The 21,844-nt window shown below is 55.5% G+C and overlaps 11 protein-coding genes across 11 annotated transcripts; 7 read left to right on the top strand and 4 right to left on the bottom strand.

Annotated features, from left to right (window-relative positions):
* Positions 1-110: 110 nt before the first annotated feature.
* On the bottom strand, positions 111-950 carry KRP23_12873 (uncharacterized protein; the record flags this gene model as incomplete). The annotated part of the gene is made up of 1 exon (XM_067883516.1): positions 111-950. One exon carries the CDS (start codon positions 948-950, stop codon positions 111-113), a length of 840 nt encoding a protein of 279 aa, XP_067738955.1.
* A 987-nt stretch (positions 951-1,937) lies between these two features.
* KRP23_12872 (uncharacterized protein) lies at positions 1,938-2,765 on the bottom strand (the record flags this gene model as incomplete). The annotated part of the gene is made up of 1 exon (XM_067883515.1): positions 1,938-2,765. The coding sequence occupies one exon, from the start codon at positions 2,763-2,765 to the stop codon at positions 1,938-1,940; it is 828 nt and encodes a 275-aa protein (XP_067738954.1).
* A 796-nt stretch (positions 2,766-3,561) lies between these two features.
* KRP23_12871 (uncharacterized protein) lies at positions 3,562-4,395 on the bottom strand (the record flags this gene model as incomplete). Its single annotated transcript, XM_067883514.1, has 1 exon — positions 3,562-4,395. One exon carries the CDS (start codon positions 4,393-4,395, stop codon positions 3,562-3,564), a length of 834 nt encoding a protein of 277 aa, XP_067738953.1.
* Positions 4,396-5,221: 826 nt separating this feature from the next.
* Positions 5,222-5,983, top strand: KRP23_12870 (uncharacterized protein; the record flags this gene model as incomplete). Its single annotated transcript, XM_067883513.1, has 1 exon — positions 5,222-5,983. The coding sequence occupies one exon, from the start codon at positions 5,222-5,224 to the stop codon at positions 5,981-5,983; it is 762 nt and encodes a 253-aa protein (XP_067738952.1).
* Positions 5,984-6,362: 379 nt separating this feature from the next.
* KRP23_12869 (Ras-specific guanine nucleotide-releasing factor 2) lies at positions 6,363-11,553 on the bottom strand (the record flags this gene model as incomplete). The annotated part of the gene is made up of 5 exons (XM_067883512.1): positions 6,363-6,467; positions 6,532-7,073; positions 7,132-7,208; positions 7,284-10,835; positions 10,889-11,553. 5 exons carry the CDS (start codon positions 11,551-11,553, stop codon positions 6,363-6,365), a joined length of 4,941 nt encoding a protein of 1,646 aa, XP_067738951.1.
* Positions 11,554-12,685: 1,132 nt separating this feature from the next.
* KRP23_12868 (uncharacterized protein) lies at positions 12,686-13,552 on the top strand (the record flags this gene model as incomplete). Its single annotated transcript, XM_067883511.1, has 1 exon — positions 12,686-13,552. The coding sequence occupies one exon, from the start codon at positions 12,686-12,688 to the stop codon at positions 13,550-13,552; it is 867 nt and encodes a 288-aa protein (XP_067738950.1).
* A 232-nt stretch (positions 13,553-13,784) lies between these two features.
* KRP23_12867 (Serine/threonine-protein kinase ssp1) lies at positions 13,785-14,437 on the top strand (the record flags this gene model as incomplete). The annotated part of the gene is made up of 3 exons (XM_067883510.1): positions 13,785-13,934; positions 14,020-14,109; positions 14,168-14,437. The coding sequence occupies 3 exons, from the start codon at positions 13,785-13,787 to the stop codon at positions 14,435-14,437; spliced, it is 510 nt and encodes a 169-aa protein (XP_067738949.1).
* A 158-nt stretch (positions 14,438-14,595) lies between these two features.
* KRP23_12866 (SNF-related serine/threonine-protein kinase) lies at positions 14,596-17,613 on the top strand (the record flags this gene model as incomplete). The annotated part of the gene is made up of 1 exon (XM_067883509.1): positions 14,596-17,613. One exon carries the CDS (start codon positions 14,596-14,598, stop codon positions 17,611-17,613), a length of 3,018 nt encoding a protein of 1,005 aa, XP_067738948.1.
* A 287-nt stretch (positions 17,614-17,900) lies between these two features.
* KRP23_12865 (Transcription factor SKN7) lies at positions 17,901-18,749 on the top strand (the record flags this gene model as incomplete). Its single annotated transcript, XM_067883508.1, has 1 exon — positions 17,901-18,749. One exon carries the CDS (start codon positions 17,901-17,903, stop codon positions 18,747-18,749), a length of 849 nt encoding a protein of 282 aa, XP_067738947.1.
* A 139-nt stretch (positions 18,750-18,888) lies between these two features.
* Positions 18,889-20,142, top strand: KRP23_12864 (Transcription factor SKN7; the record flags this gene model as incomplete). The annotated part of the gene is made up of 1 exon (XM_067883506.1): positions 18,889-20,142. The coding sequence occupies one exon, from the start codon at positions 18,889-18,891 to the stop codon at positions 20,140-20,142; it is 1,254 nt and encodes a 417-aa protein (XP_067738946.1).
* A 1,035-nt stretch (positions 20,143-21,177) lies between these two features.
* KRP23_12863 (uncharacterized protein) lies at positions 21,178-21,591 on the top strand (the record flags this gene model as incomplete). Its single annotated transcript, XM_067883505.1, has 1 exon — positions 21,178-21,591. The coding sequence occupies one exon, from the start codon at positions 21,178-21,180 to the stop codon at positions 21,589-21,591; it is 414 nt and encodes a 137-aa protein (XP_067738945.1).
* Between the last annotated feature and the right edge of the window lie 253 nt (positions 21,592-21,844).

Here is a 21,844-nt window from a genome sequence, read left to right as displayed (position 1 = left end):
GTCCACCAATACTCTGCTAAAGTTTCCGAAGGTTAAGAAACGTATGAACCTGGTAGGTCAATCATTACTCGAGCATTATATATGTCCAAAGGCGATTTGACTTTCTTCCTCTACACTAAGCTAATCGGCATCGCTTCGTCATACTTCGGAGTCTCAGCACTTGTGTACGTCATGTGGTCATCCTCGACAGCCTTCTCCGCTGCCGCCTCCTGCTGCTGCTTCAGGTACTTCCAGAACATGAACATCGCCAACGGGTAGTGCAGCATCGAGATGATCATCAGGAAGAACGCCGCCTTGAACGACGCGTCGTCCTCCTCGCCCAACGGCTTCGACTGCATCACCCACATCACGAACGTCAGCATGGCCGTCAAACACGCCACACTCGCCAGGAAGAAGCCGCCACCCACGAACTTCTTGTTGCCCTTGCAGCACGTGATGGCGCCCACCATCGAGATGATCGCCATCACGCCGTTCGACATGCTCATGCCGCCGAACGTCATGGTGGCCGTGCCCAACAGACCGCATGACTTGTCCAGGAACTTGTCGAACTGCTCCGCGTCCATGCCAGCGGCGGTAGCCAGCACCGTCGCGTACGCCAACTGCTCCGCGTCGCTCACGTCGCCTGCGTTGCTGTAGCCCTTGCACACGCCGTCCGACGAGTACTTGGACCAGACCTCGTTGTTGAGCACGGACAGGTCGTCGTACGAAGACCCGAACTTGTAGTAGAAGCAGTGGTCAAGCACGGTGCTGGCGCTGGAGTTGGTCAGCTCGCTGTCGACGCAGAAGCCCAGGAGTCCGGCCTTGAAGTTGGTGCTGGCCACCTCGCTGCTGAGCGCAGAGTTGACGGTCTTGTTCACGCTCCACATGGGTAAGATGAAGGCGGCGATGTTGTAGATGGTGGCGAAAGTGATCATCGCGATGGCTCCGAAAGCGAACTTGTTAAACGCCATGGTGCTGGTTGTTGAGGGTTGCTGTTTCGGTGTTTGCAAACCGAAAGAAGTTGTTGCTGGTTGGCTGCTGGGAGGCAAATTGAAAAGTGGGGTTGCATCGGCACCGCGAAAGGCTTGGCTGGTTCCCTGTCTTCAACGCGAGTGGGAGAGATCTGAGACAGCCCTTGTTCAAAGCGCGAGATCCTGTGTTCAGGTGATCTGGAGCCTCCGCTGGAGGGTTTTGTACATGTAGAAAATCGAGTGAGTGAAGCAATCAATAGCGCCCTTTGCGCGGCCGTGAACACTCTTTTCTCGGATCTTCAGCCCTGATCTGTAAACGGATCGAGACGCTGCTGGGCAGTGATACCCATCCTGTGAGATGGAGTTTGCTTTGGATCGTCAGATGGCTACAGCAGATTGCTGTTACACGTACGAGATGTGCTTGCTTGTCCTGTAGACTTTGTTGTACATTGCGGGCGATTGCGTGGTGCTGAACTACAAGAAAACACAAATATGTCATACGCATGTTCGCGCTGGTATTAGCCCTTAGTAAAATTGCTGCTTGCCGTCCTCAGACAAATATTGGCGTAACTGAATGCGCTGAGTGATTGCCGGTGTTAGCGCTCCAGAGCCCCCATGCACTACCGGGCGTCACGAAATGAATTCGGTGTGGCTTCGGAGCATGCCCTTATATGATTTATCCTGTACAGACGACGACGACAAGCAATAAGGTACTGTACTCAACGACTTCTCCAATGTTCAATCCTACCAGAGTCGCGCCCCAGTCGTGGCAGATGCCCCAGTTTCTTCTGTAGTGGTTTCTACACTATAATAATTCTGCTGCAATGAGAGGGCCGCATTAAAGTACTCTATCGCACAAATGCGAAATTATCTTAAAAAAATTAATAGGTGCTATCTAGGAGCGGACAGTTATAAGTCTAGGAGGGGACAGCCTTTAGTTGTACTCCAACGTCCCTAACAACTTCAACTATAGCTACTACGCCTCTATTATCTTTCTACATGGACACCCGCAACCCGTCCTTGACTGTCGGAAGCCTCCATAATATACGTAAACTGGTCATCGTCCACCTCCTTTGCTGTCTCCTGCTCGTTCAGATGCTTCCAGAACATGAACATCGCCAACGGGTAGTGCAGCATCGCGATGATCATCAAGAAGAACGCCGTCTTCAGCGACGCGTCGTCCTTCTCGCCCAGAGGACCCGCCTGAACCATCCACAGTACGAACGTCAGCATGGCCGTGAAAGCCGCCACGCCCGCCAGGAAGAAACCCCCGCCGACCCACTTCTTGTTCCCCTGGCGGCACGTAATAGCACCCACGATCGCGATGATCGCCATCAGACCATTCGACATACTCATGCCGCCGAACGTCATTGTCCCCATCCCGATCATGCCGCACGACTTGTCCAGGAACTTGTCGAACTGGTCCGCGTCCATACCGGCGGCCGTGGCCAGCACCGTCACATACTTCAGTCGTTCCGCGTCGCTCACGTCGCCCGCGTTCCCGTACGCCTTGCACACACCTTCGGACGAGTATTGGCTCCACACCTTCTCGTCGATGACGGAGAGACCGTCGTACGCCGACGCGAAGTTGTAGTAGAAGCAGTTGTCAAGCGCGGTGCTGGAGTTGGTGAGCTCGCTGTCGACGCAGAAACCCATGAGGCCGGCCTTGAAGTTGGTGCTGGCCACCTCGTCAGTGAGGGCGGCGTTCACGGTCGTATTGACGGTCCACATGGGCAGGACCATGGCGACGGCATTGTACAGTGTGCCGATGGTGATCATGGCCATGGCACCGTATCCGTGTTTCGAGATCGGCATCGTGTGTGAAGGACTGGGGTGTGGGTGGTGGTTGCTCGAATATGGCAGGACAAGGAATGCGGTTTCGTTCGGACATGCATGGCCACGTCTCGGGCGACACAAGAGCAGCGAGGCGAGTTCCACGTTTACGCATGTGATTCGGAGGTCGACGCGCCGTAGATGTTCACTTTACGGCGCGTGAAAATCCACCTCGCGCGCCATCACGAGGACCTGATAGGAGTGGTAAGCGGTGGCAAGCAGCGTCGGCTGCTCTCACCGCGTGCTTCGTTTACACCACTCCTGCGGCGCGAAAACAGCAATGCAAAATCCAGCCCAGCAGGAAAACCCGACCGAGCTTTGGTGCTGCAGCGGCGGGATTACCCACACGCGAGGGGACCCAGCGTCGTGCAGCGTCGTGGTAATCACGGTAATCACGGTAGTCACGGTAATCACGCTGTGCGATTCAACGTAAGGCACGGTACCAGCTGGAAGTGATCGTATGCATCTTTTAGTATGCGAATTCATTTGGTCTGTTACGTTATAAATGTGCCGCACCTACGAACAGCAACATGTGTGCATGTATGTAGCCGACGAAGCACTCGTACAGGTAGGCGCGTAAACCAACGCGGGCGAGCCCAGAGACATTGGCTTCACGCATACCAAGTGCAATGGATGCACGTTTTGCATGGACTGCGACCACTTCCTCCTCTTTTTGCTATAACTAACTAACAAACAAGCAAACACATAGGTCGAAAGCTACCAAACAGGAGAGGGAAAGATCATTGGCTTAATGCTACATAGTTCGAGTGCCACAAACTTATACTAGGCTAGCTGGTGCGCCGCTCACAGGCGTCTCAGCGCCGGTGTACGTCATGTGGTCATCCTCGACAGCCTTCTCCGCTGCCGCCTCCTGCTGCTGCTTCAGGTACTTCCAGAACATGAACATCGCCAACGGGTAGTGCAGCATCGAGATGATCATCAGGAAGAACGCCGCCTTGAACGACGCGTCGTCCTCCTCGCCCAACGGCTTCGACTGCATCACCCACATCACGAACGTCAGCATGGCCGTGAAACACGCCACACTCGCCAGGAAGAAGCCGCCACCCACGAACTTCTTGTTGCCCTTGCAGCACGTGATGGCGCCCACCATCGAGATGATCGCCATCACGCCGTTCGACATGCTCATGCCGCCGAACGTCATGGTGGCCGTGCCCAACAGACCGCATGACTTGTCCAGGAACTTGTCGAACTGCTCCGCGTCCATGCCAGCGGCGGTAGCCAGCACCGTCGCGTACGCCAACTGCTCCGCGTCGCTCACGTCGCCTGCGTTGCTGTAGCCCTTGCACACGCCGTCCGACGAGTACTTGGACCAGACCTCGTTGTTGAGCACGGACAGGTCGTCGTACGAAGACCCGAACTTGTAGTAGAAGCAGTGGTCAAGCACGGTGCTGGCGCTGGAGTTGGTCAGCTCGCTGTCGACGCAGAAACCCAGGAGTCCGGCCTTGAAGTTGGTGCTGGCCACCTCGCTGCTGAGCGCAGAGTTGACGGTCTTGTTCACGCTCCACATGGGTAAGATGAAGGCGGCGATGTTGTAGATGGTGGCGAAAGTGATCATCGCGATGGCTCCGAAAGCGAACTTGTTAAACGCCATGGTGCTGGTTGTCGCTATGGACGTGAGAGTTGTTTGTGCTGTGTTGCGAATTTGATAATGAGGCAGGACACGGACGTCCGTTTGTTGAGGAGTTGCGGGATGTTTTTATATTATACATGTACGTGTGCACGTGATAGTTTATCGCTCCTGGCTGGGGGTCGACGCGAGAGAATCCAGCACAAGACGAAGTAATCGCACGTTGCCGATGGATGGTAGTAAGCACGCGTCGAGCGAAAGTGCGATTACCGGTCGAAACACAGCTCCACGGTGGTGGTAAACAATGTTAGGTGCACAAAATACCGCACCTCATACATGTAAGCTTAGTGGGCTGATATGAGCTCAGTGATGCATGTAGCACATTAAACTCGTCTTTCTCCAAGCGTTTGGAGGTCACTATTATCTCTTTTCCCGTACATGTAGAGCGCGACGAAATGAAAAACTGCGCCGTGTGTCCATCCTAGTGGTCGGCGATGCCACAACCCCCCCCCCCCCCCGCAAAAACGATTGTAGGATCGCATTGGCTGACTGGCTGCTTCAACACATGCAACCCGCGATTGCGTTGTGAACCTGGACGTCGTCGCCATTGTAAACACTCGCGCACTCGAGCAGGATTTGTGTGCGGGGATAATACTGCAGCTGCGGCAGCAGTCTCGATTACGGTAGCAGCATGGTACTCGGGTCCTCTCTCACTGCATATTCACATATTCATCACTCGTTGCCCTCTTACAGTTTAAACCAGGTCGAACACGATCGTTTCCACTCCCCATTCTCAAATTCGCGGTTCACCAACAGCAACTCTGAGCGAAAACCACCTGAAGCTGCAGCAATGGCGATTACCAAGTTCGGCTACGGCGCCATGGCCATGATCACATTTGCCACGCTCTACAATGCTATCGCTATGATTCTCCCAATGTGGACGGCGAACGAGACGGTCAACGCCGCCCTCACCAGCGAGGTGGCCAGCACTAACTTCAAGGCCGGCCTCATGGGTTTCTGCGTCGACAGCGAGCTCACCAACTCCAGCACCGCGCTTGACAACTGCTTCTACTACAACTTCGCGTCGGCGTACGACGGTCTCTCCGTCATCGACGAGAAGGTGTGGAGCCAATACTCGTCCGAAGGTGTGTGCAAGGCGTACGGGAACGCGGGCGACGTGAGCGACGCGGAACGACTGAAGTATGTGACGGTGCTGGCCACGGCCGCCGGTATGGACGCGGACCAGTTCGACAAGTTCCTGGACAAGTCGTGCGGCATGATCGGGATGGGGTCGATGACGTTCGGCGGCATGAGTATGTCGAATGGTCTGATGGCGATCATCGCGATCGTGGGTGCTATTACGTGCCGCCAGGGGAACAAGAAGTGGGTCGGCGGGGGTTTCTTCCTGGCTGGCGTGGCGGCTTTCACGGCCATGCTGACGCTAGTGATGTGGATGGTTCAGGCGGGTCCTCTGGGCGAGAAGGACGACGCGTCGCTGAAGACGGCGTTCTTCTTGATGATCATCGCGATGCTGCACTACCCGTTGGCGGTGTTCATGTTCTGGAAGCACTTGCAGCTCAGCTCGGAAAAGCAGGGCGGGTCATTTGCCTAGACAACGGAATCCGAGCAGTAGAGAAACTGTTGATGCAGAATTCCGAGAGAACTGTTAAAATGCACACTTTCTTTTCAGTTGTACGGGTGAGCCGCCGTTTTGCTGAGTCTTGAAACTAAGTTTTGCACTACTTACACTCATATTTATTACGTTCAAGACATACCAGACATGTCGCTTTGGGTCGTATCAGCTCTTTGATCCTACCATCTGCATGCTGTCTGGTTGGTATACATGCCAAGCACTTGTTCTCTCGATTGACTCGCCAGCTTGTCTGAAGACCGCCGTCACGCGGTTGAGCTAAGTGCAAAACTGGGTTGAGTGGCTTAAAGCGCTTGACTGCACCGACATACTTATCGCAATGACTGTCCCAATAGCGTTATCACGACGCCTCGGATGCAGCGTCGGCGACACGCGGCTCGATCTTCAGTGATCGGGCGAAGCATGATTCACCGTCCACGAAGGGAACTGGCGAGCAAATATGCTCCTACATTGGCACAAGATACAAGATCAGTTACAGAGCAAACATACCACCAGCTGCGCCCACTTACCAGCACACGCTTGTCCGTCGGCAACAAGTACGGCGTCTTCTGGAAGGACAGCATTTTCTGAATAAGGTAGCCGATGGAGCGGATCTTCTTGAAGTTGATGAGGTCTCCTTCAACACGATCGGGGTACTCCTGGAGCGCTATGACGTTTTGGATGACCACGCCCATGTACGGGATCAAGGGCGGGGTCGCCTCCTTCGTGAACTTGTTCAATGGTCGAGCGCCCTTCTCCGTAAGTGGTACGAGCTCTTGCCATAAATCGCGCGCTTGCGGCGGAAGCCGGCCCCACGTTTTCTTAAGGCGGAAAAGCGATGAGTCGTTTGCCGCATTCATCACAGCCATGAATCCATCCAAGTTTTGTAGAGGTGAGAGCAGCACGCCTGCGACGCGGATGAAATAGGCAAGGATCTCTGCACGCTGATCCACGTCACTTCGCATCAAAATCTGGCTAACCACCCAAATGGAGATATGGTTATGCAGCAAACGTAGCCGCTGGTATCCCGGTGTCTTCTCTGCGTTACGCTTCGAGGCCAAAATCTCCGACACTGACAAGACAAATGTTAGTCGTTTCGTTCCTTTCCATGCTGGCTAGGAAGCCGTTACCTTTGATCTTGCTGAAGAGATAGTGCTGCATCAGCGTGATCTGCTGCGCGATGATGCTAGGGTCCAAATCCAAAATCCTGTAGCAAAAGCAAAAAGACAAGAATCACGGTTAAACTATAAATCAACTCTACAGCGAATACAACCACGCGTACCAAAGCCTTGTCATGCGCTGCTCAGGATACGAACGGCCCACGTTTACCCCTCTCGGCTGCCAAGGCGTAATAGTAGTCGATCGTCCTTCGGACAAAGTTTCGAGGTTCTCCTCCGACTTTACAACAAATGACTTCTTCGTCTCTCCTGCCTTCCATACACCAGCAAGCGACATTCGCCGCCGCATCGCCTCTGTGATAATTTCCATACCAGTAGCAGCGCCAAACAAGTCGTCGTCCAAGAATTCGAGATTCGGGTTCGCTTGTTTCGCAGTGCAGATAAACTGTTTCAGCGACGTGTAATCTCCTTCGCAGAAAGAAAGCACCTGGAACTCTTGCATACGATTAGACTGGCAAGCATCTGCGAAATCAGGCAACAACGACGCGCTAAGCCATTGTGCACACTGTGGGTCCTCCCTGGCCAGCTCATCCTGAAGGGGTACCAATTCAGCATACAGCTCGGCAATGTAATTGCAGACATCCATATCGCACTCCACACTATGCTTCAGGATCTCCACCAGCTTGTTCAACGCACTCAACACCATGCGCCGCACATAAAGGCCTGTTTCCGTCCCCACGGTGTAACGCTTCCACAGAGTTCGCAGAATATCCACCATTTGCCGGAAGTTTTCGGCACTTCCTTTGGTGGCATAACCACAGTACCAAATCAGCGCGTTGAGCTCCTCTTGGCGATAGTTCTCGAAGCGCAGCAACAAGTCAGCAATAGCGTCGAATGTCCCTGCGATAATCTCTTCCACGCCATCGTTCTCTTCCGTCACAAGATCCTTGATGCTCAAGCTTTTCCCTGAAAGATCCTTGCGGCCCGTCAGTGACATGGGAATGTCAGCCTGCTCCAACTCGTCGACATCATCTTCGTCGTCGTCATCCGAGTCGTCGTTGTCATCACCTACGTCACTGTAACCATCGATTATCGTTGAGCAATCACCGTTAGATCCATTTTCTTCTGCAAGCGCATGAGAGGAACGACTTGCTTCCGCCATGGACACCGCCGATTGTCCATATAAATCGCGCATCTCTGCATTGGCATTGTCACCCATTTTCGCCAGAAGACACGCGAATAACTCGTCGCAACCATACAACGCAGCGTAATGCAACGGCGTCCGATACACTTCGCAAACTGCCTGCATGTCCGCACCACTTTGCACAAGGTAGTTCAACGTCGAAATGACGGAGGAGTTGTCCACGTGAATGCTGCTACGCAAATCGACCGTCTTTTGGTGGTGCGCATGATGGGGAGGTTCTCCCATTGGGGTTGGCACCGAGGGCGATAGGGCAGCGATCTTTTCCATAGCCATGCCGTGGTCTTTAGCAACAGTAATCATCAGCGGTGTCAATCCTTCACTTGTGCGCACATCAACATTGCAGCCCTTCTCTATCAGCAACTGGCACACTCGCTGGCTTCCGCTAGCTGCTGCAAAATGCAGTGGCGTCTCACCATGCAGCGTGCGAATGTCAGCTTGAGCACCATAGTCAAGCAATCCTTCTACGACATTCACACGGCCACTTTTTGCGGCGAGCGCGAGAGCGCTCATACCACGCTGCCAGTTCCGTGCGCTTAAATCGATGTTGCTATCGGCTTCCATTACCGCGTCGACTCCGCCCAAGTAGCCCCTCTCCGCCAGCAGCATAACGGAGGTGTTGCCATAGATGTCTACAGTATCGACAGCAGCTCCATGAGCGAGCAGTTTCTTGACGATCAAGACGGCCTTGTCCGCGTCGCTCAAGGTAGTCGAGGACTCATTTGCTGCTTTCGTCATATCGCTGGAAGACGCACTCAGCGACGCAGGCATCATACAGGGAGAGCCTACCATATGCAGTGCACTGCGGCCACATTCTCCGATAGTCCTTACTTTGGCGCCGTGCTGGAGCAGGTACGAAACGACGTTGAAGTGAAGCGCACTAACTGCAATGTGTAGTGGTGTGTTACTTCCACACTCGTGAGCCACATAGTTTACATCAGCACCATTCGCGAGCAGCATTTGGACGCTAAAAACGTCCCCGCGCTGGCACGCGTGCACTAGCGCTACGTTCCACAGCGCTTTGTTCGATGTCAGAATCTTGAAGTAACTGCTACCTGGGATAAATGCTAGGCGATGGGGAGACGCCGACTCCAACAGTAATGTCACGATGTCTTGGAACGGCCACAAGACCACGTTTTGACCATTCACTGTCACCAAAACATACCCGCGCGTGATGATAGTACCCACAGCAGAGTAGCCGTGGGGAGAAATATGTTCCACAATGGCACCGTAGCGGTAGGTCGGTTCCACCTCAAATTCCAAGACACGTCGCCAGTCACCGTCAATCGAGAGTGTAATCTGATCCTTGAAAATATCCTCCAGCACCGCCGGGATACTCACGTTGCTGATAAAATCAACGGCGTGAGTCAAAATGTTTAGCGATGTTTCGTCATCTGGGGACCTGCCAGCGGCCCAGGAACCATTCAGTTCGGTCAGCAAAGTCTTGAGTGAAATAAGGTTCTCCAGCCCACTGTTCGACAGCACGTAGGTGAAAATGGGAATGATGTCATCCGTTTCAAGTGAATCCAGCGAATCGTGCTCCTCTGCGTACGTAGACTGAATCTCCTTGATCGTACTCGTGAGAACGTCGTACTTGGCCGCAGGCAATGGGACTAGCGCAATTTGCGCAAGAATTCTCGACGCCTTCCGCCACTCCTTCCACGAGATCTGGTGCATCGGGATATTGAAGTACATCTGATCTTTTCCCTGCAGCCACCGAACCTTGCGGTTAATCGAGGCTTCGTCTTCGTGGTACACGCGCCTCAGGTACGTGTTGATTTTGTCTTGCAGTGACTGGAACAAATGTTCTTCAACGTGACGAGAAACAGCCGACCGCAAAATATCAAGCGATATCGGGAGCACTTCGTGCTTCTTGTCAGCTGTGGTGATACCATTGTCGTCATTTCCGGGATTCTGGAGAGACGCCAAGATCCGATCACCGTGGTCTTTTACGATCGATTCTACGATCGATGCGTGGAACTCGCGGAATTGACGCAGCGCGCCAGAACTCCGGTAGTCAAACGAACTAACAAAGCTCTTGAACTTTGCGGCCTCGGGGGACTTGCTCGTATGGAGCACCCGTCGCAGTACCGCTACAATCCGAATACTGCGTGCGTCGATGGTGGAGGTACGAATTCGATTGCCCTGTGATGCATCTCCCGGCTGCAACAGACTGCCAGTCCCCGTCGCTCCTAGCAGAGCCGCAGATGGAGGGATTGTGCTGCTGCCACCACCTGACAAGCTCTGCAAGAGACACACCCAGGCACTCGCATCGTCGTCATTGGATCCGGAGCAAACAAACGAAAAGTCCTCGCCCGCCACTTCGAAACAAAATGGTCGCTTCGTCTCGTCCGGCTCCAGGAAGCGGACCGAGAGCATTCCATCTTGGAGGTGCATTTCCCCTCGCAACTTGCCAAAATTATTGCCTTTGTAGTACTGGAGCGACGCCCAGTACTCACCCGTCGCCAGATTTGTGCGCTTGATCAGTACAAAATACCGCCGCTTCCACGTTTTCCTGCATCAAAACGTTAGCTCCGACCTTTGCCTCTTTAGAAAACCCTCACGTACATGACATTTGCCTGTTTGTAGAGCCACCCACATCTCACCAACTCGCGATCAATCCGCACAGAGGACGACGAGCTCCTGCGCGATCCGTGCGAGTTGCTGCTCGCGTAGCTGGACGACAGCTCAGTGCTCCTGGTGGACATCCTCAGCAGCGTCTCCTGGTCGGGCACCCGCGCCGTCCTGCTCACAGGCACGCCTCTTCTAGCAGAGACGCGCCACGAGAACTTCTTGCTGCCCATGTGCTTGTGCGCTCGTAGCGCGTCCTCGGCGGTCTGCAGCACGGGCACAAAGTCGTCTTCCTCGGCGTCGTACTCGCCCACCACCACTTTGGCCTGGTCGCCGTCCTCCTCGTCACGCACTTCGGCCTGGTCCGCGCCGTCCAGACGGAAGCCGCTGCTGTCTCGGGCTGCCTCCAGCACGGGGATATCCCCGTCCGACCCGCCGCGTCTTCTGGGCACGGCCGTGGCTCTGGACGCCGCTTGGGCCCTCAAAGGCGGCAGCGGCGGTGGCGCCGCGCGCTTGGGCACGCGCTGCATCTGCACAGGGGACGCCACCTCGTCCATGAGGAACGTGCTGAAGCTGAGTTGGCCTGTGTCGGTGGCGGACGACGCGTTGCGCTTCATGCTGTCGGCCGCGACACGGTGCAGCTCGAGGGCGCTGCGATTCATGTGCGGGTGGGTTTTATTGCCGATGCGGTGGGGTTTTCAAGGCTCAAGTGCTTTTTTACTCGAACGAGGCGCTATGCCGCCGATTGCTCCGCTCGCACGCAGACGCCGGCGACGAACCTGGTACGGGCGGAGAGAGCGCGAGAATGCACACGAGGAGACGAACAAGCGGACGCCCACAGACACCTACAGACGCAGAGGCGGCGCGCAGGAGACGCAAGCAGACACTTTGCGCGCAGGCTTCTTTTCCGGGTTTGGGGGCCAAAGTAACGGTAGGGTGGGACACATAAAAGACCAATCTTTCTGGTCTACCCGAAGGTAAAATTTTGGCGGTGCTCGGGAATTTAGGTTTAAAGCGGCTACGAACGACTCGCTCCGCTCCACATGAATTGGGGAACCCCTCTTCTGGGATATGCCTCTCTGCAAAGGGAAAATATCGGAAAATACCCGACACCTGCTTTGCGTGCTCATGTTTCACTGTAGTGCGGCAGTGGCCTGGATATCAATGATATCTGGACATGGCAACCTTCGGGCGGTAGCGCGGCAACCGCAGCAATCGGAGACGAGCTGGTTAACTTAACACGTGCAAATTTCGCGTGGCGACGACCGCCGCCGCATTGTGAATCTGCACGTGTCGAGCGTGTAGCTGTTCGTCGCGGCTCTGGCCTCCGTGAGGCTCGGGAGCGTCGTCGTCGTGGGCAAAGGCACAATGCAGTGGGCACTTCAACGTTACAATACGGTAGCAACCGATGGGTATCATCTTCGCGATCCAGTAGCGAAATGGTCAACAAGTCCCCTTTGGTGGCCTAGATCCACCGAAACAACCTGCGATCGCAGCTGGGCAGAGCTTCCTAAGGTTTCTGTATCCGCCAAGATGGTCACACCTCACCAAATGCATTTCGGTGGATAGGCTGCAGCGTCCGCCACCTGCCCTTCCGATCTTGTGGCGGCGTGGTCTACAAGCTGCCAGCCCAGTTGGCTTTAGCGAAAGCCGATGGAGCCCCAAGTGGTTGCTCTTCTGTGTGCTCCGCCTGATGGTTTACCAGGGGCATGTCCGTTCGTCTAGAAGGGCAACCAACGCCTTCGAGTCGCTCACTTTTTAATTCACCTCGGACGCCTCGACTCGATAGCAAACATGGCCAAGATCCTTGCCTGCATCACCGCTGCACTCCTTGCGACCCTCAGTTCCACTGACGCTGAGAAGTCGGTCAACGAAAGCTGCTCCCTGGTCGATTTCACCGCACAAAACACCCAGTTCCTCCTGCTGAACAACGCGGTTGACGTTGTGACACAGTCCACACTGCTAGCCACCCTCGTCAAGGACTACGACCCACTCGTGCTGCAAAACATCGGTATGGCGGGGTTCTCGTACTCTTTCCTCCTGGGTCAGGACCTCACCTTCACACCCACACTCGACTACTTGAATGTGACGGGGCTCGCGAACATTCTACCGGAGCACATCAACGCTACTTCTTCAAACTGTGTCGACATCGGAGCCCACTGCGATGGCGAGCTATCGATCGAAGCCACGGTAAGCCTGACCCTGGAAGAGATCGACACCTCAATCACGGTGGATGTCTCGCTCACGCTGGATAAGCCCACATTAGCGACCAGCGTACAGGCCAACATGTTCGGCTGCACAGCGGGTGCATCTGACTGCGACGACTTTACGGTCACCACCATCGAAGTCGCAGGCGTTGACGGCAAGTACAGCGCCATCATGGACTCACTACTGCTGCGCTTCCAGGACGCTGCAGTCCAGACCGTCACCTTGGACTTTGACTCCATCGTCGACTCGGACTTCAGCTTTCACAGCTCGGGGGCCATCATCTCTGCGATCACGGACGCCATGGCGGACTACTCGGCCGACGAGATCAACAACAAGGGCGATGCATACGACACGTTCACGTCTGCCATCAACGACCAGTTGCTGTCAGTGGCCAACGACTACATTGCCTCGAAGCTCAAGCCCAGCTTCGGCGCCACGTGCATTGAGGCCTAAGGAGTAGCTTAGGTGATTGTATATAAACTCCGGCGAATAGTACTCAACGTGTTGCGTTCTCTTGAAGATTATCGGATAAGGCTCAGAGCACGCTGGTTTTTATTAGCGACTGCTAAGGATAGTAGCCGCCTCACTATGCGCTGTTCGTGCGTTGGGCGCTGAAATTAGAGCCTTCCGTCCCCTTCAGACAGCAGGAGATCAATCAGCGTTGAAGAGGTCGAGCCGCAGCTCCATGGACGTGATTGAGACGGACACCGCGGACGTGCAGGTGAACTCCGCAGGCGCCACCAGCTATGTGAACAACTACAAGATTATGAATATGCTGGGCGAGGGCACGTTCTCCAAGGTCTATTTGTGCCAGAACGAAGCAGGCGCCGAGTTCGTAAGTGCGGTGAACAATGCTGGTGCCTTTGAAGCCTCGTCCGTGACGCTTTATTGTGCGTTGTCCTATTCTCCTGGTGGTGCAGGCGCTCAAAGTCATCAACAAGTCGATTCTGAAGCGCAAGCGCGAGTACAAGCGCGTCGACGGGAAGCTGGTGCTGTCCAATGCCTTTCAGGTACTGTGACTTGGCTTTGCTTGCCACATCCAGCTCTCACACGTATCTCCTTCTCTAGAAAGTGCAAAAGGAGGTGGCAATCATGAAGAAACTGGCGCACTCGAACCTGGTGAGGTTGTACGAGGTGATCGATAGCCCAGCCGACGACAAACTCTTCCTAGTGCTCGAGCTCATTCGCGGAGGCCAGATCATGTACTGGGACGACAAAAAGTTCCGCTACTTTGCCCGCAACACCCCCACTGGCATATTGGCCAAGGACGCCGTTCGCGAGTGCCTGCGGAACGTCGTTGCTGCCCTCGATTTCTGTACGTCGCATCCGAGAGGCTAACGAACTTCGTGCTCTCGGTACGCTAACAACGTTGTATGCACTGCTCACCCCCCCCCCCCCCAGTGCACCGCAATCAAATTTGCCACCGCGACATCAAGCCTGAGAACATCCTTCTATCCGGTGATCAGTTCAAGCTCGCTGACTTCGGCGTCGCGTATATGAACGAGGGGGAGCCGTCGGTTGCAGCAAGAGCAGGAGACGCGGCTGCGTTGAAGCTTCGTAGTACGGAAGGGACATACCATTTTCTCGCCCCAGAGTGCACAACAGGGGATGAATATGACCCGTACCAAGTGGACGTTTGGGCGCTGGGGGTGACCATGTTCACTCTGCTAGTGGGAACGCTGCCGTTCGGTACAAGCGTGGCATCGCTGAGCGACGTGATGACCTCAATTCGCGAGGACCCGCTCATCCTGCCGCTCGAGCTTGATTCTGAATGTGCACAACTGCTCACACAGCTCATGGAGAAGAACCCCAACCTACGAATCACGATCCCGCAGCTCAAGACGCACCCGTGGCTTTCGGGCGCCGGTGGCGACCTATATCCGAGACAGTCGGGGCTCGAGGTGATCGTCACGCAGCAGGAGATCGAAGCCGCTTTCACACCCGTCAACAACTTTATTCTTGTGATGAAACTCAAGATGAAAATGTCCACGCGGCTGAACAAAGCGCGCAAGTCGCTTGCTAGCAATGGCAATGGCGCCCTACGTGCTGAAGCGGTGCCAGTCGCAGAACACGTTCCAGTTTCGTCGTCTCAAGCGGCTGAAGACGCAGGCAGTGAGCCAAAGACAACGGAAATGGCGCCCAGCGAGCAACCACGAATAATGGCCGATCGATTGCAAAGACGCTCAAGTCGTCTGGCGGAGAGCATTAGTGATACGATAGGTTCGTTTGCAACGACACTAACACGCCGTAAAACGCAACTGGGGGCAATCCCGCCAGTGTTTGACGGGGCAGCACCCACCCCGTCATCTCCCGTGGTACGCGAGGACTCTCCTGGCAAGGCAGAGATCAACGGCCGCTCCGGTGTCTTAATACGACAGATGTCAAGACGAAACTCACGGTCGGTTCAATCGTCGATCCCCGATGTTCCCCAACGCACAGACAGTGTCCAGAAGGCTGGAGTCTTGTCGAGTGAAGAACAGCCGGGTGACGATTCACCGGCTAAAAGTGATGCAGATTCCGTGACGTCGGCTTTGTTGACAAGCAGTCGTAGTAACTTTGTGGTGTCACTTAGTGGAAGCACGTCTCCAGGCAAGAGAGAAGAAACAGCGAGCAGTCCCTTGCCACCACATCGACTGACAAAGCGCAAGTCGTCCTCGTTTAAAGGACTTCCTCGGACGATTGAAATCCCCGAGGGTGCACCCACACGCGAGACAGCGAGCCCGACGTCCAAGAAGAGAAGGGAATCAGTGGCTGGCAATAGCGACCCCGTCATCTCGGCACAAAATGCTGCACAGCCATTAGACTCTGCTTCGCCCGTCAGCAACGAAGCAACTCTGTCCGACTCACTGCTGGCACGACGCAACTCCATGTCATTCAGAGCTCTAGCGGCGACACCCGAGCTATCTCCATGCTCCGATGGAACGACCAATGTCGTCACCACTCCAGCTGCACGTGTCACCAGTGGAGCAGGCTCGTCGATTTCGCCGCAACTTGCTCGACGTCTGTCCAGGCGCAACTCGCGATCCTTTCGAGGAGTAGCTACGACACCGGATGCATCCAGAAGTGCCGCGAAAGAATCCGGGGAGTTCCCCACCGTGGTAACTCGAAAAGAGCACTCGGTGAAGTTCGATGCCGCTGCCTTGGAGTCCAATGCTAATGATGCAGTCCACTCTCCTATCAGGACGGAAGCTACCAGTCCTGCATCGAGGCGCGATTCGATGTCCGTTAAAGCTCTTGTTTCAATGCCCGAGGTGGCTGGTGATGCCGGAAAAGAACACGAGAACGTGGTGGACGTATCTACTCGAGCTCATGATACTGGCTTTACTACTCCAAACGAAGTTGGCGATAACGATTCTAGCGCGTCCTCTGAATCCAAACCGCCAGGCAGATCGGAATCAAAAAGCTCGCCGGGTTTGCTAGCTCGGAGACTATCACTGACTTTTCGGATGCTGCCCTTGAAGGTAGATGTCACGAGCGACGATGATAGCTCGAGTGATACACTGGTGGTCGCTTCTCCCGTGGGTGGTGTCGATGAACTGCACTCACTCAAGATGAACACGTCACGCAGCCCTCCTGGCTCCCCAAAGCTGAAGACTAAAGTCGAGAGCGACGTGACGCCTCCACAAACCCTGCCAAGCGCGGCGCTCCCGGTGCTGGAAATCCACTCGCCGATATCATCACCCGTTACTTCCCCGAGGAAGGCGACCGATGTGGATAAGAATGATATAAACGCAGCAACTCCTAGAAGACGAGCTAGTAGTCCGGCCAAGGAAATCGAGTCCGCTCGGCGTCCCTCGCCAGTCAAAGTGACACCATTGCTCCGGAAACGGTCCTCAAGCTTGCGGTTGGACGTCTCAAGTGATGGCGACGAAAACGAAGATCCTGCCCACACCCCTGCAAGCGATACCAGCCCTACGCCAACTGCCGATCCAACAGAGACGCCATTTGCAGATCATCCACCCCCTGGATCACCATCCGAAAGAAGAGCAACCTTTTCAACTAAACCAGCGTCACCTCATCCAGAGGAAGACAAGAGCTTGCAGTCACCTCACCGAAAACTGCATCACAACCGATTGACGAGCGCTTTCCCCGACGGAGACGACCCAGACAGCGCTTTAACGCGCAAATCTTCTCTTGCGAGGGTGCTGGACGCGTGCCTCCCTACCGAGGCTCCGACTGCAGCAACCGAGACGGAGGCGCAACCTCTGACGCCAACTCGACGGCATCCGGTGCATGTCCCTCCCCTGGACCAACCAGCTCGTCCGAGTCGCAGCTCCATGACCCACGGGCGTCACTATCTCATTTCACCGCTTGAATCGGTCGGCAGCAAGTCTTCGCCCTCTCTGGACAAGCCTCGCAAGTCGCTCGTGCAGGCGCAAGACTCGCTGCGGTCGCTCCTCGTTCGAGGCCAGAGCTCCGTGCGACTGAACATACTGGACGAGAAGCGGGGGCCCCACTACGACTCGGATGAAACAGTCGGCAGCGTCAAGTCCAAAGTGTGCGCCGTTATGTAGCGGCGAGAAGATAAAGTAACTTGTAGCCCTTTTTGCATGTAACCAAGAGAAAGTTCTTTTGGCGCCAAGATTGAAACCACGACACGACGCTTGTCGAAGATGTGGAGCGCATACGTCGCAGTCGCACTCGCTTGGCTTGCAGATGCAAAGCAAGTCGCGCCCGCTGACAAGTCTCAGTATTGTTTTGGCGGGACAGCATACCCACCTTCTTCTAAGTGCGCTCTGTGAGGTTCGTCTCACTCCTGAATTTGCGTCGAAAGACTCCAGCGGTGCCACAGTCAGGCACAATGGCAGTTGCACTGCCGGCCATCGCCACGAGCTTCGTGCGCAAACTCTACCGCATCCTGGACCAGGAGAGCGCCGCGGTCATTGCGTGGGACGCGGACGGCGCGTCCTTCTCCATCCACGACAGCGCCACGCTGGACGCGCACATCCTGCCGCGCTACTTTCGCGGGCGGCTCGACAGCTTCCGCCAGCAGTTGCGCGAGCACAGCTTCGCCTCGGAACCGACAGCGCAGGGGCAGGAGCGCTACCGCCACCGGTTCTTCCGGCGGGGCCGCCCCGACCAGCTCAGCCAGATTCCCCACTCGCCGCTGCCCAGGAAGAGACCCCCTAGAAGGAAGAAGCGCAAACAGGAAGAGGCTGCAATTACCACTGCCAAGATAGTGAAGAGCAGCGCAACGAGAGACGTGCATCGCGCGGCGGCGCAAGACCAACCGGAGCCACAGTTCAGACACGCAGTCGTTGACGACCCAGCGGCACTAGCTGCCAACCCGCTTTTTGCAGACGACGCGTCGCTCAATGGCTTCGTGGACGGACTGGAGAGCTCGGTTATGCTGCCAGTGGGCCCAGCAACGGACGTGAAGGAGGAAATCATGTCGGGCGACGTCATGGAGGCGCTGCTCGCTCTGCTGAGCACGTCGTTGTCGACCGATGGACGGGAGGCTACAAACACTGCCGCAGCTACTATCAACAGCACGAGCAGCACTGGCAGCAACAATTTGTTTGCAGAGGGGCGTCCTCCTGTGGCTCTGCCGCCACTTCCGCCCGGAATCGTCGAGAACGGCCAGTTCTCAGACGACACACTCAATAACCTCATGCGCTGGGCATCCGCGAACGGAACAAGCGCGCCGTGACCAGTATTCTGCATGTATTAATACCAGCCCACTTAATCCCGGACACTGTACCCACCTGACTTGCTTCTTGTAAACCTCCTTCGTTCTGTCCCGTAAAGCACGCGCTTTTTTGCGCTCATTTGCGCAAAAGGTGAGCAGCATGGCGGTGGGCATCCCCACGGGTTTCGTGCGCAAACTCTACCGCATCCTGGACCACGAGAGCGCGGCCGTGATCGCCTGGGACGCGGACGGCGCGTCCTTCTCCATCCACGACAGCGCCGCCCTAGACGCGCAAATCCTGCCGCGCTACTTTCGCGGACGGCTTTGCGCCTTCCGCCAGCAGCTCGTGGATCACGGATTCGCGCGCTGCGACTGCGAAGAAAACGAGTTGCGCGAAAAGTACAAACACCCCGAATTCCAGCGCGGACAGCCCGGACGACTCAGTAAAATCGAGCGAAAACCCAAGCGAAACGCTAAACCCAAGAGTAAAAACAGTGTTGAAACACCGAAACCGCAGATGTCCCTCAAGGTGACGCTCAACGTGCCGCCCAAGGAGACCAGGAAGCGGTCACAGGCAGACGCAGTGCAGAACCATCAGGCGAAGAGGATCCGGACCCAGCAGCAGCTTCCAGCGCCAAAAACGAGCAAAAATCCGCTCTTTTCCGACGACTCGGAGTCTGGGACGTCGTTGGCCAAGTTTGTGGGTCTGCTGCCGGCCAGTTCCGAGCTACCCGACCCAATCAGCTACCTCAGTAAGGCTGGAGGCGTCGTGAATGCAGCACAGCAGGCTCCAGCCACTGCAGAGGAGACGGGCCCAATGTTTTCGGACGACATGGTCCGGTCGGCCATGTTTTTCCTCGTTTCGTCGTCAGGAGCTGAGAGCAATGCTGCAACGGTGCCGGTTGTTGCACCTGCTACTGCAGCAGCTACGACCTCTACGTCGGGCTTTCTGGCGGCGCTGCTGGCTTCGTCCTCAACGGGAGGCACGGCTGCGACGCCGTTTGCGCGTGGCACGAACCCGTTGTTTAGTGATCAAGCTGCTGATGGAGACGAAGACAGCATTTGGAATATCCTCGTCTCCTCGTCAGTGGACCGGGTGCGTAGTGCTATCGATGCGGTCGAGTCACAGCAAGACAAGCTGAGACTCATTCTGGAAGAACGAGAAAAGCTGGAGGAGCAGCGCGAGAAGGTCGGTGCTCCGACCGGACCGATCGTACCGAGGCGGCTGGCTACGAACAGTAATCCCCAGAGAATGGAGAATTCTCTACCACAAAAGCAGCAGAACCCGCTCTTCGCAGCGGACACTGCTGGCAGCAGCGCCGGCGAGCAAAGCCAACCCGCGGAAGACGATTTGTGGAAACTATTGATGTCCTCGTCTATCGACTGCTTCAGAAGAGTGGACTTGGGACTGTGAGCGAGAGAAAAGCAACGTGTGGATCGACTTGCAACTGGGAAGATGTGGTACGGTGAACGATTTTGAACGGCTCGCTGATCTCTCATTGTGTATTTAATTCTGAGATGGCGTGGTCAAAGAAACAAGTATTTGGGTCAATGACTTGGTTCTTCAAAGACCGATCGCCAAAAGCACTTGCTGTGTCTTCCGGTAGACGAAGTATCTGTTGTAGAGGTTCCTGTACTTCTTGCCATTGCCACCACCCTCCAGCTTGTTGTAGAGGTCACCCGCATCGAAGTTCTTGTTGGAGCATTTCTTGTAGGCAAAAGTGGATGAGGGATGAATGAGGATCTTTTTCAGGTTCGCCTTAGTGGTCCTCTCTTCTTTGCCACGCAGAAAACACTGTTCACAACAATAGTACTAGGTACCAGTATGACGTAGGGCTACAGCAAATGGAGGCTGATTGATCCATGTACGGGTGTGCGTAAGCTACTTCGAAGTAGCTGACACTGTAGGTTAGCTACAACGTACCTGTGTTGCGAAGACCAATTAGTTTGTCCAAACCTTGGACCCAGTCAGAACCTAACGCGTTGTCCTATGACCCAACACCGCAGCGATATCATAGGCGTCCAGCCTGGCCGTATCTAGATCCACTACGTCGCTGTACGCTGTCTCCATGATGCCGATGTTGTTGTACGGGGCACCACCAGGTCGATCCCGGAAGAAGTTCCAGTGCACCAATCTCTCAACCTCTTGCAGGTCATTCGCTCTCACCGCACCAGCGATCGCTTCCTCGTCCGTTGTAGCGAGTTCGTAGATACGTTTCATGGCATGGTGCAGCGCGATGATCGGAAGTCGAGCAGCGCATGCAATCGTTGATAAACAGTTTCGTGCCAGAGCCCGAGGACGATCGGCTCTGTGTTCCAGAAGGTTCTGGTATGATGGGTCAGACAGGAATGTTTGTGAAAAAGGCAACTTGTGTCGGTGGTCTCGGTTGCGAGCGCCACATTCCGATTTACCCGCTGTAGCGCAAGTTAAACCGCAGACCTGACCAAGATGGCCCGTTCCCGTCGCTCCAGCGCCCCCGCCCGCAAGCCCGCCCCGGCCAAGACTGCCCCCGTGCCTGCCAAGCAGCCTGCTGCTCCGGCCCCCGTTCAGGCCAGCGCCCCCGCCCCCAGTGTCGGCGGTGGCCTCATGTCCACTGTCGCTGAAGGTTTCGCCTTTGGCACGGGCAGCGCCATCGCTCGCCACGGTGTGAACGCCGTCGTGGATTCGTTCAGCGGTTCCAAGGAAGAGCCTGTCGCTCAGCCCGTGGCTGCCGCCCCCGCCCGGAGCTCGACGGCCGCTGTGTGCGCCAGCGACAACAAGGCCTTCCTCGAGTGCATCGACCGCAACACGAACGACGTCGCCGCCTGCCAGTTCTACCTCGACGCTCTGAACCAGTGCAAGCAGCAGAGCATCAACCTGTAGACATCTGTGTTGAGGAGATCCATCCTGCAACAACTGCGCTCCCGTAAATACACCATGATTTATCTACATGTCGAAGTTGTCCTTGCAATCATGAACCAACTACAGTCAGTCGGTAGTATATTGGTATAGGCTGCTCTCACGCTAGATGTAGCGAGGCACTACGCGCCATGACGCATTGACACTAAACCATTTGTCAGCGTTGAGGAATCCTTAATAAATCACCGCCCCGCGTGCGACTGCAGCAGTGTCGCCA

The sequence above is a fragment of the Phytophthora ramorum genome (genome assembly GCF_020800215.1).
Source record: "Phytophthora ramorum isolate Pr-102 chromosome Unknown Phyram_PR-102_s0016, whole genome shotgun sequence".
NCBI classification, from domain to species: domain Eukaryota; phylum Oomycota; class Peronosporomycetes; order Peronosporales; family Peronosporaceae; genus Phytophthora; species Phytophthora ramorum.
This window is presented reverse-complemented; position numbering and strand designations above follow the sequence as displayed.